This window comes from Erythrolamprus reginae, chromosome 8 (genome assembly GCF_031021105.1).
Source record: "Erythrolamprus reginae isolate rEryReg1 chromosome 8, rEryReg1.hap1, whole genome shotgun sequence".
NCBI classification, from domain to species: Eukaryota; Metazoa; Chordata; class Lepidosauria; order Squamata; family Dipsadidae; genus Erythrolamprus; species Erythrolamprus reginae.
The window spans coordinates 22846063-22862472 of NC_091957.1; the positions used below are offsets into that span (position 1 = coordinate 22846063).

The following is a 16410-nucleotide window of genomic DNA, read 5'->3' on the forward strand; positions in this document are numbered from 1 at the left end:
ACACAAATAGGCGTGGCTCTTCTCCTGGCTACGCCCCTCCTCGGTAGCCATTTTGGGAAAGGGCCCAAGGCACATCCAGCAGTCCCTAATGTGCAGGAGTGATCTTCCACAGAGATCTATTCTTAGTTCTTAGTTCTTAGTTCCTTGCCGAAGGAAGAGGCTTCAAATACGTAGGGCCAAATTTTTGGTTTGTATATCCTGGTGGAACGGAAGAGCTGAGATCCAGGGGGGAAAGGACACCTACAATTTCTCCCCCTCCCTCCTCCTCAAAAAATAAACAGTGGACGACATCCATGGAAAGGCCGTAACAAGGCATCCCGGGAGGCCGCTATTTATAAACCGGCCGTCGTTTCTTTTAAATCGATGTAGCTGTATTCTTTGGTTTCACTTTTGTTCTTTTAAGGCAAACTGGATCTGTAGAAAAGTTTTGCCCTTGGTTTCAGGGAGCATTTTGAAAAGATAAATGAAGGTAGCTACACTGACGGGCCAGTAGGCCAGTAGAGCGTAAGGCCCCAGGAGTGCCTAGGAAGGGAGCAAAATGACATGAGAGGTTTTAAAAAACAAAACAAAAAAACTCAACAATATTTCAAAACTCGCTTCCTGTTGGCCAGGCTGAAATTCAGCTCCTGCCCACATCAATTTAAAAAAAAAAAAAAATCTAATCTCGATAGCAAACCCAACAATTGAATGAATTGGCTCGGATCAATCCCATCCGAGGATGTAACTCCCTCACATATTCTCCTTTCCACACTACAATTCCCAGCTCACAACCTCTCTCTGGGGTAAATCTGGTTTGTATCCAAGCCCACAAATCGGTGCAACCCAGAATCATGACTCTGAAGGTCTCGGAGAAGATTTCGGAGAGCGGAAGGCCCCGAAGGTCTTCTGAAGGATCTTGTAAAAGTGCAGCCAACCCAAGGTTGGTATTCACTTCCTTTCTCTAGTGGTTCACAAAGGTGAATGCACGCGCCCCTCCCGTGCATGTGCGCCAGGGGTGGATTCCTCTTATCTCCGTACTGGTGCGCTGCACGTGCATTGCATCATTTCATGCGTATGCGCCAGAGCATCCCCTCACACAATTTTGCTTCCACACATGCACCAAAGCAAAAAAAAAAATCAGTGAAAATCACTCACACACGAGTGTCCCATCATGCTATTTTGCTTCCAGACGTATGCAGAAGCAAAAAAAATTCACTGAAAATCGCATGCGGGTGAGCGTCCCCTCATGCGATTTTGCTTCTGCACATGCACAGAAGCAAAAAAAAAGTTGAAAATTATTATTATTATTTTAAAAAATGGTGCCGCGCATGGATCGGCAAAACAGCACCGGAGCTATCACGGGCAAATTGCGTAACCGGTGGGCCACTATCGGACTACCATACCGGTTGCGCACCTGTAGGAACCCACCTCTGGTGTACACGACATTCCGCGCACGTGTTTTTCTCATGCACTCGGCTTATACACGTACACGCACTTCAAAATGTGCCTAAATAGGATGGTATAGTGCCAGGGTGGGTGAGCAGGCCCACGTACAAATAATTCCCTCAACACTGTCAAAGTTTTACTAAGTCTGCACTTCTATTTCTACTAGTTTTTTCTCATCATTCCTATCACCGTTTTCCTCCCACTTAGGACTGTATGACTGTAACTTGCTGCTTTATCAATATTGATTGCTTCTTCATTGCTTATTTGACCCCTATGACAATCATTAAGTGTTATACCTCATGACTCTTGACTCTTTTTCTTTTATGTACACTGAGAGCATCTCCACCAAAGACAAATTCCTTGTGTGTCCAATCAAACTTGACCAATAAAAAATTCTATTCTGCTCTGCTCTGCTCTATACCGAAAGTGTCCAAACAGGCAGAATATCACCTCTGAAACCACCTACCTCACCCACTCTGGTTTGTATGAGGACTCACCTCCAGCTTGGCGTAGGCAATAGCAGACGTAATGTGCGCAAGCCACATGGCAGTGAATCCTACGGTAATAGCCAAGGAGCGGGATGACTGCAGGAAAAGTTCTCCCACGATGAGCAAACTGAGCGAACCTGGAGAAGAAAGGAAGGGAATGGAAGGACTTGACAAGGGTGGGATAGAGTCTCCTGCCTTCAGCCTTCAGGGGGGTTAGACTAGAACAGTGATGGTGAACCTATGGAATGGGTGCCACAGGTGGCATGTGGAGCCATATCTGCTGGCACGTGAGCTGTTGCCCTAGGTCAGCTCCAAAGGGCATGTGTGTGCCAGCCAACTGATTTTTGGCTTGCACAGAAGTTCTGGGAGGGCATTTTTTGGCTTCCAGAGACCCTCTCAGGGATGGGGAGGGCATTTTTACACTCCCCCTGGCTCCAGGGAAGCCTTTGGAGCCTCAGGAAGGTGAAACACGAGCCTACTGGGCCCACCAGAAGTTGGGAAAGAGGCCGTTTCTGGCCTCCAGAGGGCCTCCAGGAGGCGGGGGAAGCTGTTTTCACCCTCCCCGGGGATTGAATGATGGGGGAGACAGGGGGGGCAGCAGGCAGGATGGGATGGAATGCAGTTCCACCGGCGGAATTGAAGCTGCCTGCCCAGATCCAGCTGACTGGTGGCAGTCACTTCCGGGATTACCGGTCTCGACTGGGCTCTCCATTTTTCCCCCTGCTGCGGCACATGTGCTTCTCGCTTTTTTCCACTTTCCTCCTTCCTGGCCTTGGACAAGCTTCCCTCTCTCCTGCCTGGCTCCCCTCCAGCCTCACACAGCCACCTCCCAAGGCCAGGAAGGAGGAAAGAGGAAAAAAGCAAGGAACCTGCAGCAGCAGCAGCAGGGAGAAAAGGAGAGCTGAGCCGCGCCAAAGCAGTCTGGTCTGTAGTCTTTTTCCCTTTGCAAAGCCCTCACTTTACCTGCAGCTGAGATGAAAAGGCATCATAAGGCAATAATAACCATGTAACTCTCTCTCGGCTTTCCGATATTTTTAAATCCCCCCCCCCCATCATTTTCCTCCTCCTTGGAAAGTGGCAGGGAGACCAGCACCAGCAGGAGTTGCCTTTTCCTCCCCCCTCTTTTCTCAACAGCTGATTGGCACCCGTTTGCCTAGCTACCCAGCCTGAGGCAGAGGGCAACCCAGGAAGGAGAGCGTGGGAAACGCGAAGCATATTGTTACCCCAGAGAGCGACACTGGTGAGGTTGTAAGTCGAGGACTTAACAGTTCACTTGAAGGATGATGATCGTTCAAGCCACTCCCACCTGGTCACATGGCCAGCAAGCCACTCCTACCTAGTCACAAAACCATCAAGCCACACCCACAAAATAAGCCACATCCAGAGTGTGGCAGTAACATTTTTTGCAGCCCATTACTGGATGTGGGTTACTCGTGCGCGTGCCATAGCACGCACGCACGATCTTTCAGCACCCGAGGGGGAAAAAGGTTCGGCGTCAATGGGCGAGAAGCTCTCCCGGGCCCCTTCCAGCAAAACCGTGTTTTATTCATTTGCTAGGGGGTTTTTTTCCAGTCACCATGGCCGCCTGGGGTTTCTAGCGAAGTTTCGGCATCGTTCAGCCTGTTCGCCTACCTGGTCCTAGCATGTGTCCGATTACAAAGATAGTAATGAAAAGCAGGCTGGAGATAGCCATTAGGAAATTATCGACCTGTGGAAAGAAAGCGAGAAGAGGAGACGTGGGAGGGTGACCTCCTTCTTCCTGCTCCAGCACCCAGCTTTCTCTAAGCTTTAGGTGCTCCCACCAGCCACGCCCTCCCAGCAAAGATAAAATTGGGGGGGTGTGGGCTGTCATGGGGGGGAACGCCAAACAGGAAGCGGAAATGGCCCAGGAATGGCACGACGGACAGATTGTTCAAACCACTCCCACCTGGTCACATGGCCAGCAAGCCACTCCTACCCAGGCATATGACCATCAAGCCACACCCACAATATAAGCCACACCCACAGTGTGGCAATAAAGATTTTGGCAGCCCATTACTGGGTGTGGGTTATTCGAAAATCGCCTGGTTTTTTTTTGCTTCTGCGCATATGCGAAAGCAAGAACACTAGTGAAAATTGCTGAAATCTCATTTTCACTGTTTTTTGCTTCTGCACATGAGCCCAAATCTCACATAGGAGTGTGCACCCCTGTGCCAGCCACCAAAGACAAAGTAGCGAGGTAAGCATCTGCTTGCCGCTGGGTGTGGGGCTCAGGAAGAAGGGAACTTCCCTGCTGGAAGCGGCGCATGGTCAAACCTGGAATTCCAGCGTGAAGGTTAAAAGAATACAGGTCATGCTACAGATCATAAAACCTGTGATTAGAAGAATTCGCCGGCCCCACTTGTCAATCATACTGATCTAGGGGGGAAAATCAAGGAGACAGAGGTATGGTGGGAGAGGGATCTAAAGAACAAGGCAATGGAGATCAGAGCCCTAGATTCTGGCATGGTTGGCTGGTTCTCAGCACCTTGTGGTAGCTTTTCCCCACGGCAGACCAAAAAACAAAACAAAACCCCACAAACCCCCCCCCCATAATTATCCATTCTTCAGGATCGACTGCCACTAGAAATTGACAGGTCTTTATATATATGTCACAGGTTTCTCCTGAATTTGAAAACTAAGGGAGACTAGGATAGATCTAGTTCGGCCTTGTTCTGGCCTCATCACGTAGCCATACCTCCAATGGGCTTTGAACTTGCAGCCTTTGCCTTGTAAGGCAGTGAATTAACCTCTATGGTACAGGATCTCATTCTTTCATCTTTGTACCAGGGAAGTGTTATATGTTTGCTCTGTCAAATCACCCTGGTATACCCAATATGGGAGGAGCTTAATTCTTCCTTTTGGCTCTCGGCCCAACCCAGGGCCATTTCCAAGGCAGTTAATTAATTTATTCATAGCCGACAAACTATATTCTATATGTGTCACATGTTTTTACTGAATTTGAAAATTAAGGCAGACTAGGATAGATCTAATGTTCTGGCCTCTTAATTAAGGTCCCCTCTTAATTAACTGCCTTGGAAATGGCCCTGGGTTGGGCCGAGAGACAAAAGGAAGCATTAAGCTCCTCCCATATTTGGGTACACCAGGGTGATTCAACAGAAATACACTCACACACATACACACACATGTATGTATGTATGTATGTATGTATGTATGTATGTATACATGCATACATGCAGACACATATACAATGGTACCTCTACTTAAGAACTTTTCTAGATAAGAACAGGGTATTCAATTTTTTTTTGCCTCTTCTCAATAACCATTTTCTACTTAATAATCCGAGTCCAGAAAAATTTCCCAGAAAATTTGAGAGCAGCATGAAGGCCCAGCCAGTTTCCCCCTTTAATCCTGGCCATCTCAGGCTTTTCTGGGCTGCAAGAGGAGCCTTTCGGTAGCCCTTAAGGAGGCTTTGGCAGCCCAGAGCGAATGAAGCATTTTCCTTTCTCTGGGCACCTGATGAGGGAATAAACCACTTCTCTGTGGTGACTCCCTCGCGCTGCCTCCCACTCACCCAGCACGAGGTTGCCTCCCAGAGTGTCTGGGTGAGAAAGATAAAGGGAGGTGCTTTGCCCCATCCAGATCAACTTGTCTTTAGCTAAACCGAGTCACCACAGTGAAGGAAAGGTGCCGGCTACAAAGCGAGCGAGAGGAGTGGGGAGCCCTTCAGCATGGGAAGGAAGGGGAAGCAGTTAGCAGCAGCAGCCACCTTTCGGTCAAAAGAGTGGGAGGTTCCCCCCTCTTGCCCACCTAGGTTTCTCTCTTCCGTTGCCAGCCGAAGCGCCCATTCTTGTGTTGCTGGGATTTTCCCTCGCCTCCCCTCGCTGGGATTCAAAGCAGCACTGCAAAAATGAAGGGAATCCCAGCAAGGGGAGCCTCAAGGGAATCCCAGCAATGCAAGAACAGGCACTTCGGCTGGCAACGGAAGTCCGGAGAAGTCCAGAGGTGGGGTTTCCCAGCGAGGGGAGGCTCAGGGGAATCCCAGCGCTTTGGCTGGCAACGGAAGTCCGAAGGCGGGGCATCCCAGTGGCGGTGGCTCGGGTTCGTAACGTGAAAATAGTTCGGAAGAAGAAGCAAAAAAATCTTAAACACCGGGTTCATATCTCGAAAAGTTTGTTAGTAGACGGGTTCATAAGAAGAGATAACACTGTATATTTGCACGAGCGTCCTCACACAAGATTTCACTTCCTGCGCATGCACAGTGGCCAAATCTCACACCGGGGCACATCAGAGGCATGCAGATGTGGACACATCCCAGAAATTTCTACGAGCTGCCCACCCCTGGTTCCATCATATTGTCATTTTATATTTACATTAATATTTACATTAACCATTATTTGAAAGTTTACTTGTTCTTTCTGATTTTTTGCCAATTGTAGAATTTATCCCACACTATGTAACACACTCTTTCTTCAGGGTTTTGTAACTTTAAGGTCAATTTTGTCATTTCTGCGCAAACCAATATTTTTTAAAATTATCATATTCTCCGTGTGTGTGGGGGCTTTTAGGTTTCCATAATTGTGCGAAGGCTATTCTAGCAGCGGTCAAAATGTGTATAAAGAATGAGATATTGATTTTCTTTGGTCCTTTGTCCTCTAAAAATCCCTAATAAATGTAACTCTGGTTTGAATTCAGTTTTAGAGTCTAACATTTCTTGTATCTATACTTTTACCATATTCCAATCGGTTTGCCCGAACTGGCAGAATACCACCACTGGTTGTCTCTATTTCTTTATCCTCCAAATAAACACACACACACACACACACACACACACTATCGGTTTGCCTGAACTGGCAGAATACCACCACTGGTTGTCTCTATTTCTTTATCCTCCAAATAAACACAAACACACAAACACACTCTATCGGTTTGCCTGAACTGGCAGAATACCATGACTGGTTGTCTCTATTTTTTAATCTTCAAATAAACACACACACACACACACACAAACACACTCTATTGGTTTGCCTGAACTGGCAGAATACCGCCACTGGTTGTCTCTACCAAACAGAGCCATTCCTCCAAATAAAAACCTTTATTTCCTGTTCCTCAGACTCGTTCACAGATCAAAACGTTTGGATTTATTTTGTTTTATTATTAATGCAGGGGGTTGGGGGAGAAATACAACATTTTGCCCTGAGTTTTTGCTGTGAAGTCAGCTGGAGAAAGCAAGCCACTTACTGTGTAGGCAATAATGACGAGAAAGACTGCATACATGTTTATAACAATTATTTCCTTGATATCCATGCTTACGTCCATTGCCTTGTAGACTCCCGCGGTATAAGTGGGTATCTGTGTCCATATGAAAAAGAGAAGTTGTGATGAAGATGACACTGTTCATGACAAAGACAACTGGTCAAAAGATTTCGTAATCTGATATTCTTTTTGGCTGTTATTATGACTATTACGTCTATGAACTGGATTGTTCATTGGACTGTGCTATTTCTTGAAGTAAAGTTTAGTTCAACTTAGAGTATGTGTTTGTGGCTGAATAATGACTACTCTCATAAATGTTTCTGGGTGCATATCCCTGTTATTCAAAGGTTACTTTATGCCAGTAGTGGGTTGCTACCAGAACGGTAAAGGATGCAATTCAAAGTGTTGGTTATGACCTATAGAGCCCTACATGGCATCAGACCAAAATATCTCCGAGACCGCCTTCTGCCGCATGAATCCCAGCGGCCGATTAGGTCCCACAGAGTTGACTTTCTCCAGGTCCCGTCGACCAAACAGTTGGCTGGCGGGACTCAGGGGAAGAGCCTTCTCTGTGGTGGCCCTGGCCCTCTGGAATCAACTCCCTCCAGAGATTCGAACAGCCCCCACCCTCCTCGCCTTCCGTAAAATGCTGAAGACCCACCTTTGTCGCTAGGCGTGGGGATAATTACCACCTTCTCCCCACTTTTTATTATGCTTTTGGCCTTACTGTATGATGGATTAGGTTGAATGTGTATGATTGTATAGTTAGGGATTTTACTATGTTATTAATGTTTTTTAAATTGATTTAATTTTCTACTTTTGGATTTGTAATGTATTGTATTACTGTTATGTTGTGAGCCGCCCCGAGTATTCAGAGAAGGGCGGCATACAAATCTAATAAACTATAACTATAACTCTGTTGGTAGCAAAAATTGAGCTGCACACAGTTGCAAACAAAAAAAATCACCAAAATCTCATGCGCATTCATGTCCCCCTTGCAACACTCTGTTACCTGTTCCTGCTTTGCACGTACATTAACACAAACCCTGGAATCCATATTGTAGTTGGTTTGGGTTCTCTCTCCCAACACCCATGTAGTTGGGATGTTTTCCACCCCTGGGTAGGCAGTAGGCAGGACGGGGTGGAACGCAGTTCCACCGGCGGAAATGAAGCTGTGTGCCCAGCTCCAGCTGACTATCCCCCCTCCCATCCTCCTCCTTTTCCTCCTCTTCCTTGGAAAGCGACAGAGAGACCAGCACCAGCAGGAGTTGCGGGGGGCCCTTTTCCTCCCCCCTCTTTTCTCAACAGCTGATCGGCAACTGTCTGCCTTGCTACCCAGTCTGAGGCAGGGGGCAACCCAGGAAGGAGAACGCGGGAAACGCAAAGCAAATTGTCACCCCAGAGAGCGACACTGGTAAGGTTGTAAGTCGAGGACTTAACAGTTCACTTGCACAATGATCGTTCAAGCCACTCCCACCTGGTCACATGGCCAGCAAACCACTTCTACCCAGTCACATGACCACCAAGCCACACCCACAAAATAAGCCACACCCACAGTGTGGCAGTATAATTTTGGCTGCCCATTACTGTCTCTACCTCACTAACGCCAGAAAGCTGACTTCCGGCCATCAACACGATGATGGTGATTAAGGCCCCCTGGAATTTCTCAACACTTAAAAATTTCCTGAGTGTCATCTTTTTCTCGTTGGCCATGACTTCGTAAAAATCTTCTTCCTGGAGTTCCCGGATCTCATTCCCTATGTCCTCTTGAGTCCTCAGACTTTTTAAAACTGGTTGGAAAGAGGGAAGGCTGTGAGCATGGGGGCAGAGGCAAAGAATAAATTTTCATCATATAACAAGGGCAAAAAGAGTATCGACTTTGCGATTTCCAGCCGGGGAGTTCATATTTGCAATCCAGCTGGGAGGCTTTTGCTAATGACTGGAATCTATTTACCTTCTCTTGCCTTGATTTCGTTCTTCTTCTGGATGAAAATAAACCGAGGACTTTCTGGACAATTCAGGAGGAGCAAAAGAGAAGTGGTAGAAACGACACATGGTATAGCAGCTATGTACGAGAAACCTGTGAAGAAAGGGGGAGAGGCCTTTTGGATGGATAATTTCAAGCTCTGGTGAAATCAAAGGATTTAGGATAATTTTTTATTTTTATTTAATTTTTTATTTTTAATTAATTTTTACTTAATTTTTACTTAATTATTAATTAATTTTTAATCAGTTTTTAATTAGTTTTTAATTAGTTTTTAATTAGTTAATTAGTTTTTAATTAGTTTTTAATTAGTTTTTAATTAGTTTTTAATTAATTTTTAATTTTTTTATTCAATTGACTTTTAAGCCACCCAACTCCTTGTGGACTCTGAGCGGCCTATAAAGGTCCATCGCAAGCTTAGGTTCTCTACAAGAATCTAACCTACTAATGCTCAAGGGAAATGCATAGGCGATAAGACAGCCGTTCAAGATGGGCTAGACCAGGGGTAAAATCCAGCAGGTTCTGACAGGTTCTGGAGACCTGGAAGTGGAAATTTTGAGTTGTTTGGAGAACCAGCAAATACCTTTGGCTGGCTCCAGAGTGGAGCGGGAATGGAGATTTTGCAATAGCCTTCCCCCAGAGGTTGGGAGGGAACGGAGATTTTGCAGCATCTTTCCCCTGCCATGCTCACCAAGCCACATCACACCCACCAAGCCACGCCCACAGAACCAGTAGTTTTTTAAAAAAAATTGGATTTCACCACAGGGCGTGCAGGGACTTGTGACTTATGACCAGGAGTGGGCAGCAGGCAGGACGGGGCAGAACACAGTTCCGCCAGTGGAAATTTATTTATTTATTTATTGGATTTGCATGCCGCCCATCTCCGAGGACTCGGGGTGGCTCACAACATAAATGAAGCTGTGTGCCCAACTCCAGCTGACCATCCCACCCTCCCATCCTCCTCCTCCTCAGAAAGCGGCAGGGAGACCAGCACCGGCAGGAGTTGCAGGGGGCCCACTTCCTCCCCCCATCTTTCCTCAACAGCTAATTGGCACCCATTCACCTCGCTACCCAGCCTGAGGCAGGGGGCGACCCAGGAAGGGGAGCACAGGAGACGCGAAGCAAATTGTCACCCGAGAGAGTGACACTGGTGAGGTTGTAAGTCGAGGACTTAACAGTTCACTTGAACGATGATGATCGTTCAAGCCACTCCCACCTGGTCACATGGCCGCTAACCCACTCCTACCCAGTCACATGACCATCAAGCCACACTCACAAAATAAGCCACACCCACAGCGTGGCAGTAAACATTTTGGCTGCCCATTACTGCTTATGATGCATTTGATCCCTAACTCAGCCTGGTCATCTTCTACATTCTGCTGTTTTTTAGAATCTATGCCTGACTTGGGCAGAAGAGTGCTAATGGGTCAGGATTTGCAGACTGCTATGAGGGAATTAACTATGGCTCTTGCAAAGATTTGTCGCAATGGCGATTCTAGTCCACGCACGTACCTTCTTTGTGCCCCAAAATCCACGGAAGCTTTAGCACATTGTAAAACAAAAAGCTGAGGTTGAAGAAGAAGGCTGAGGTTGAAGTCATCGCCCCTCTTACGGGGGTGGGAGAGATCTCTAAGAGGTACAGCGGAACAACGCAGGAAAAGGTCCCTAAGTCGAACAAGGAAATTGAACAGCGATGAGGGGTCTTTTTGTGGCCTGTCAGCCACGGCCTCTCCAGCGGCTGAATCAGATGACAAGGAGGCATGGGAGTCAGGGTCAGCATCAAGGCAACTTGAGAGCTTCGAGCGGGAAGAGGGAATGGAGCTGACAGAGAAAGAGAGAGACAGAACCTGGGTCGTGTGTCAGTCCTCAGGTGGAGAATCAACAGCCTCCAGGTCTGGAGATGGGTGATGAGGAGGAGAAAGAACTTCTGGGTCCTGTGCCAGATGGATGCACAGAAGGCAGAGGAGAGGAGAGCAGTGGAAATCTATGGGCTAGTCCTTGGTATAGAAGAGCCACTGCTGCTAGCAAAGTCCACCCTAGCTCGGAGGATGGAGATGAATAGATGGGGCAGACAACTAGTCATCTCCCAGCCGGATGGACTTGTTAGCCTGTAGTGAGAGAGGATCTTTTTGCTGGGGTTGCCAGTGTTCCTAATAAAGGAATCATTGATTTAAAAACAGATGAAATAATAATAATAATAATAATAATAATAATAATAATAATAATAACAACAGCAACAGCAACAGCAACAGCAACAGCAACAGCAACAGCAACAGCAACAGCAACAGCAACAGCAACAGCAACAGCAACAACAACAACAACAACAACAATTCATTAGATTTGTATGCCGCCCCTCTTTGAGGACTCAGAATGGCTCACAAGAGTACACAATGTACAAATCTAATGTTAAAAAACAATTTAAAACCCTTATTTATAAAAAATAATCACACAACCTAACAGATCATATATAAAAAACTATAATAGCTAAGGGGTATATCAGTTCCCCCATGCCTGGCGACATAGGTGGGCTTTCAGGAGCTTTCGAAAGGCAAGGAGGGTGGAGACAGTCCTAATCTCTGGGAGGAGTTGATTCCAGAGGGCCTGGGCCACCACAGAGAAGGCTCTTCCCCTGGGTCCCGCCAGACGGCATTGTTTAGTCGATGGGACCCGGAGAAGGCCAACTCTGTGGGACCTAATCGGTTGCTAGGATTTGTGCAGCAGAAGGCGGTCCCAAAGATATTCTGGTCTGATGCCATGTAGGGCTTTATAGGTCATAACCAACACTTTGAATTGTGACCGGAAACTGATTGACAGTGTTGACGAGACATGGGCATATCTGGGAAAGCCCATGATTGCTCTCACGGCCGCATTCTGCACAATCTGAAGTTTCCGAACACTTTTCAAAGGTAGCCCCATGTAGAAGCATGTTTGCAGAGCTGGGTCAGAACAGGTCTGCATAATCTACTATTAGCTTCACTGCTGAAGAGCCAGATCTCAAAGAAAAGCGGCCAGCCTCTTCAGCACCCCCAAATGGCCATGGCAAATATCAACAAACCTCTTTGGTCTCACACGGCAAACGAGCAGCAATTAGCTTTCAATTAAGGCTCAGACACAGGGTTTTGAAATGAAATTGTCTATTGTACAAAGGAATGTCCATCAGCTGCCAAAGTTCAAAGTGGGTGGCAGAACGGATAAGCGAGGTTTCCAAAGCAAAGCTTTCAAAGCAAAATTACTCACAGGCTTCTTATCTTTATGTGGCCCAGTACTGCAGAAAGATATGTTTGTACGAAAGGCAAATACTCTTCACGTGCTCTTTTCCTTTGAAGGATCAAATGCTGATTTCCTGCAAAGGGAACCTCCCAATCTCCTCCCCTCATAGACATGCTGGGATTGTAGACTGTGCACCACTGTGCTCAAGTCCTCCTTCTGAGTCTCCATAACTGCTCTTGCCTCTCCAGCATCCGTCTCACTCTTGCGTCCAGGATAGGACCCCTCATCTCCTCTTCCTCATCAGACCCAGGCAAAGCCCCAGTTGGGGGTTCTACAGCCTCTGCGGGACCCTCACACCCTATTTCTCCCTCCTCCTCACTGTCCGACAGCCACACAGGCTGACCATGCCTAGACGGACCCCTTTCATCTGGCTTGAAGTCTATTGTCAAAGGACCTGTCTGTGATCCAACCACAACAAAACCAATCCCGGAGCCCAATTCCCAGAGGAAGATAATCCCTCAAACGTCTTGGAGGTCAACTCACCTGCAGCGATCCCAGCCAGTAGGTTGGCAACGATGGCGAATTTGAGAAGTTGGATGGCATTGGCAGTGCAGAAAAACCCCAAAGCGAATAAAACAAAGATGTTATTCAACACCAAGACACACTTTCTGCAGAAAGGTAAAAAAAAAAAAGTGTGTGGCTGGGCGGGAGAAGCAGGTGCAAAAAGGTATCGGCAATCTCATGGACAAATACAGGTAGTGTTTGACTTACAAGCAGTTCGTTTGTTGGCCATTTCAGGTTACAATGTAATTGCAAAAGAAGAAGAAGACTCAGCCTATTTTTCAGAGTATAAGATGCACCCTTTTCCTTTAAAAGAGGGGAAAACGTTGATGTGTCTTATACACTGAATACAACCATTTTTGGCCACTGAAAGCCCCAGCCACCCTCCGCATCCCATTTTTGGCAAAAAATAAATAAATGGGCCCGGTTTTCGCAAAGAAGGAGTGCATTGAGAGTTTGGGAGGCATGCAGCATGTTTTCGCCTTCCTCCCAGCTCCCAGGACCTCTCTGTGGGCCTCCCAAACGTTCTGCCCAGCCAGTTTTTTTGAAAAATGGGCTGTTTTTAGCTAAAACTGAGGCATTTTTGCCTTCTGTTGTATCCTGTAATGGCTACCTTGTATCTCTGTAAATAGTTTGTTCCTTGCTAAAGCGCTGTCTGAGCTGGAAATCAGGAAGTCGCTCCTGATTGGATCAGATGCGCCCTGCTCTTGCTTTGGCGGGAACTGCAAATGTATAAAAGAAGCGGTTTCTCCCAAGTAGAGCAGACGGTACTCGCTGAAAGTCACTTACCTATGGTGAGCTGAATAAAAGTACCGTTCTAACCAACCCTGCCTCTGGGTTTACTTCACTGGCGACGAGGGACGAAAGAAACTACGCGTGCAACATGAACAATCTCCAAATCGGCTGGGCTCCTGAGTTCTTCGACCCAGAAAAGACTTCCTGGGACGACTACCTAGCCAGCTTCGAGATCTTCCTCGAGGCAGCAGGAATACGGGACGCCGACGCCGATCGAAGATGGGCCATTTTCCTAAATTACTGCGGTCCAGAAATCCACGCCCTCGCCCAGACTCTCACCGACCCGCTGCCGGCAAGATCCGTCACTTGGGACGTCCTACAAGACAAGCTCGCAAGCCACTTCAGGCCAACAAAACCAGCCATGGTTTTCCGGCACCAGTTTTCGAGAATGGCTCAGCGCGAAGCGGAATCAATCAACCAATTTGCAACGCGACTTCGAACAGTGCTTGCGAAATGCAAGTTTGACAACCCGGAAGCTCGCCTCACCGATGCCTTAGTCTTTGGCATGAGAAACGCCGCGGTCAGGAATAAACTCCTCACCGAAGACGAACCGACCCTACAAACAGTGATTAAGCTAGCGCAAACCGCAGAGGTCGCCGACGCCGCTGCTAAAGAGCTGATAGATCACGAAAAGAAAGAAGTCATCGCCAAGATAGACTCCACGTTCTCCCGCGCCGAGGACCCAGATGACCGCAGCCCACCAGCTCGCAACGAGGACAGCTGTTTCCTGCTGCAAGACCAGCCGAGACAACACAGACTTCCTCACCCCGCCACCCCCTGCGCCGGCTGCCGAGGAAACCATCAGCGCCAACGTTGCCCCTTCCGGGACGCCATATGCCGCCGCTGCAACCGACGGGGCCACATCGCCGAAGCCTGCAGAGCATCAGCACCGGAGGAAACCTTCTCCACACCGCGCCACCAACGACCCCAGAATCAAACACCGCAACCGCGAGAAAACCGACCTTTTCGTTTTTCGAGCCGTAAGAACTACTCAGCCGCTAACCGCGACTACTCAAGAGGTAACACTCAATTTTCCGTGAATACCACGGCAACAGAAAATGGGGGCAAGATTGTTATTTCTTTACTTTTAAATAACAAGCCATGTTCTATGGAACTTGACACGGGGTCTAAATACACCATTATGCCGTGGGAAAAGCTTAAATTGTACATGCCTAGCCTGTCTAATTCTGAGCTATTGCAAACCTCGTTGGTAATTAGAGATTTTCAAGGGGGGATAATCTCTGTTCTGGGCAAAGTGAATGTACCTATCATATTTAAGAATGTTAAATGTACCCTACCCATGATTGTTGTTACAGCGGCTAAACACTCTCTCCTGGGGTTGGCTTGGATGGAACCTTTGGGAATTGAAATTTCTGGTATTTGCAATGTTAACTGTGATAGCATGCCTAACTTTTTACAAGAGTTCCCTGAAGTGTTTAGCCCCACCTTGGGGTCGTATAAAGGGCCCCCTATCTCGTTTTCCATCGATCCCAAGGTCCCACCTGTCCAGATCAAACCTCGCAGGGTACCCCTTCCGCTACTCCCCAAACTTGACCTGCAGCTGGATAAGCTCATAAGCCAGGGCATTCTAGTTCCTGTGGAGCAGGGACCATGGGAAACACCCATAGTCACCCCTCTAAAACCGGATGGCTCCTTAAGAGTTTGCGCTGACTATAAATCTACGCTAAATAAGGCCCTCCAACACCACCCTTACCCCATTCCAGTGGTACAACAACTCCTGCACTCCCTGGGGGAAGGGAAAAGGTTTGCAAAGATCGACCTCGCCCAGGCTTATCAGCAACTGCCGGTCGATGAAGCGACAGCAAACGCGCAAACGATTGTGACCCACAGGGGTGCCTTTAAATGTACCAGATTACAGTTTGGAGTAAGCATAGCCCCAGGGATATTCCAAAGCATAATGGAAAGATTGTTATCAGTGATTAAAGGGGCCATTCCCTATTTTGATGGCATCTTAATTGCAGGGGAAAACCAAGAACAGCTCAACAAAAGGATTAGGGAAGTACTCCAGAGACTTCAAGACAAAGGGTTGAGAATTAATCCTGATAAATGTGTATGGGGGACCAACAGTGTAGAATTCCTAGGGTACAAAATCGACAAGGAAGGTATCCACCCCACCACTGAGAAACTGAGAGCTATTAGAGAAGCCCCAGAGCCACAAAATAAGACTGAATTGCAAGCCTTTTTAGGCCTTCTTAACTTTTACTCCGTTTTTTTAAAACAGAAGGCAACAGCAGCAGAGCCTCTACACCGTTTGCTACAGAAAGAAACCCCTTGGACATGGGGGAGAACTGAACACGAAGCCTTTGTACAAATAAAACAATTATTGACCTCTAAAAGTGTGGTAGTCCAGTATAGTACTTCGCTACCTATCAGGCTTACGTGCGACGCCTCCCCGTACGGCGTGGGAGGAGTCTTGGCTCACGTTTTGCCTAACAAAACAGAGGCCCCAATTGCTTTCTTTTCCAGAACGATGACCAATACTGAAAGGAACTATAGCCAGCTAGATAAGGAGGCTCTAGCTCTAGTGGCAGGAGTAAAAAAGTTTCATAATTACCTTTTTGGGAGGAGTTTCGAATTGGTTACCGACCACAAGCCCTTATTAGGCCTTTTAGCCCCCAACAAGCCTACTCCTCCATTTATGTCCCCAAGATTAATCAGATGGGCCCTTTTCCTCTCAGGATACCAGTACGA

At 47.3% G+C, this 16410-nt stretch overlaps 1 protein-coding gene across 1 annotated transcript in view; it reads right to left on the reverse strand.

Moving 5' to 3' along the window:
* Positions 1–384: 384 nt before the first annotated feature.
* LOC139171451 (solute carrier family 2, facilitated glucose transporter member 5-like) overlaps positions 385–16410 on the reverse strand; it is a 42484-nt gene continuing 26458 nt past the window's right edge. Inside the window, exons 4-12 of the mRNA XM_070759690.1 lie at positions 12886–13010; positions 10645–10797; positions 9103–9228; positions 8745–8938; positions 7134–7244; positions 4209–4310; positions 3546–3621; positions 1923–2050; positions 385–522 (exon numbers count right to left, since the gene is read on the reverse strand). Of these exons, the coding sequence (XP_070615791.1) occupies positions 385–522; positions 1923–2050; positions 3546–3621; positions 4209–4310; positions 7134–7244; positions 8745–8938; positions 9103–9228; positions 10645–10797; positions 12886–13010 (1153 nt within the window). The remainder of the gene's footprint in view (positions 523–1922; positions 2051–3545; positions 3622–4208; positions 4311–7133; positions 7245–8744; positions 8939–9102; positions 9229–10644; positions 10798–12885; positions 13011–16410) is intronic.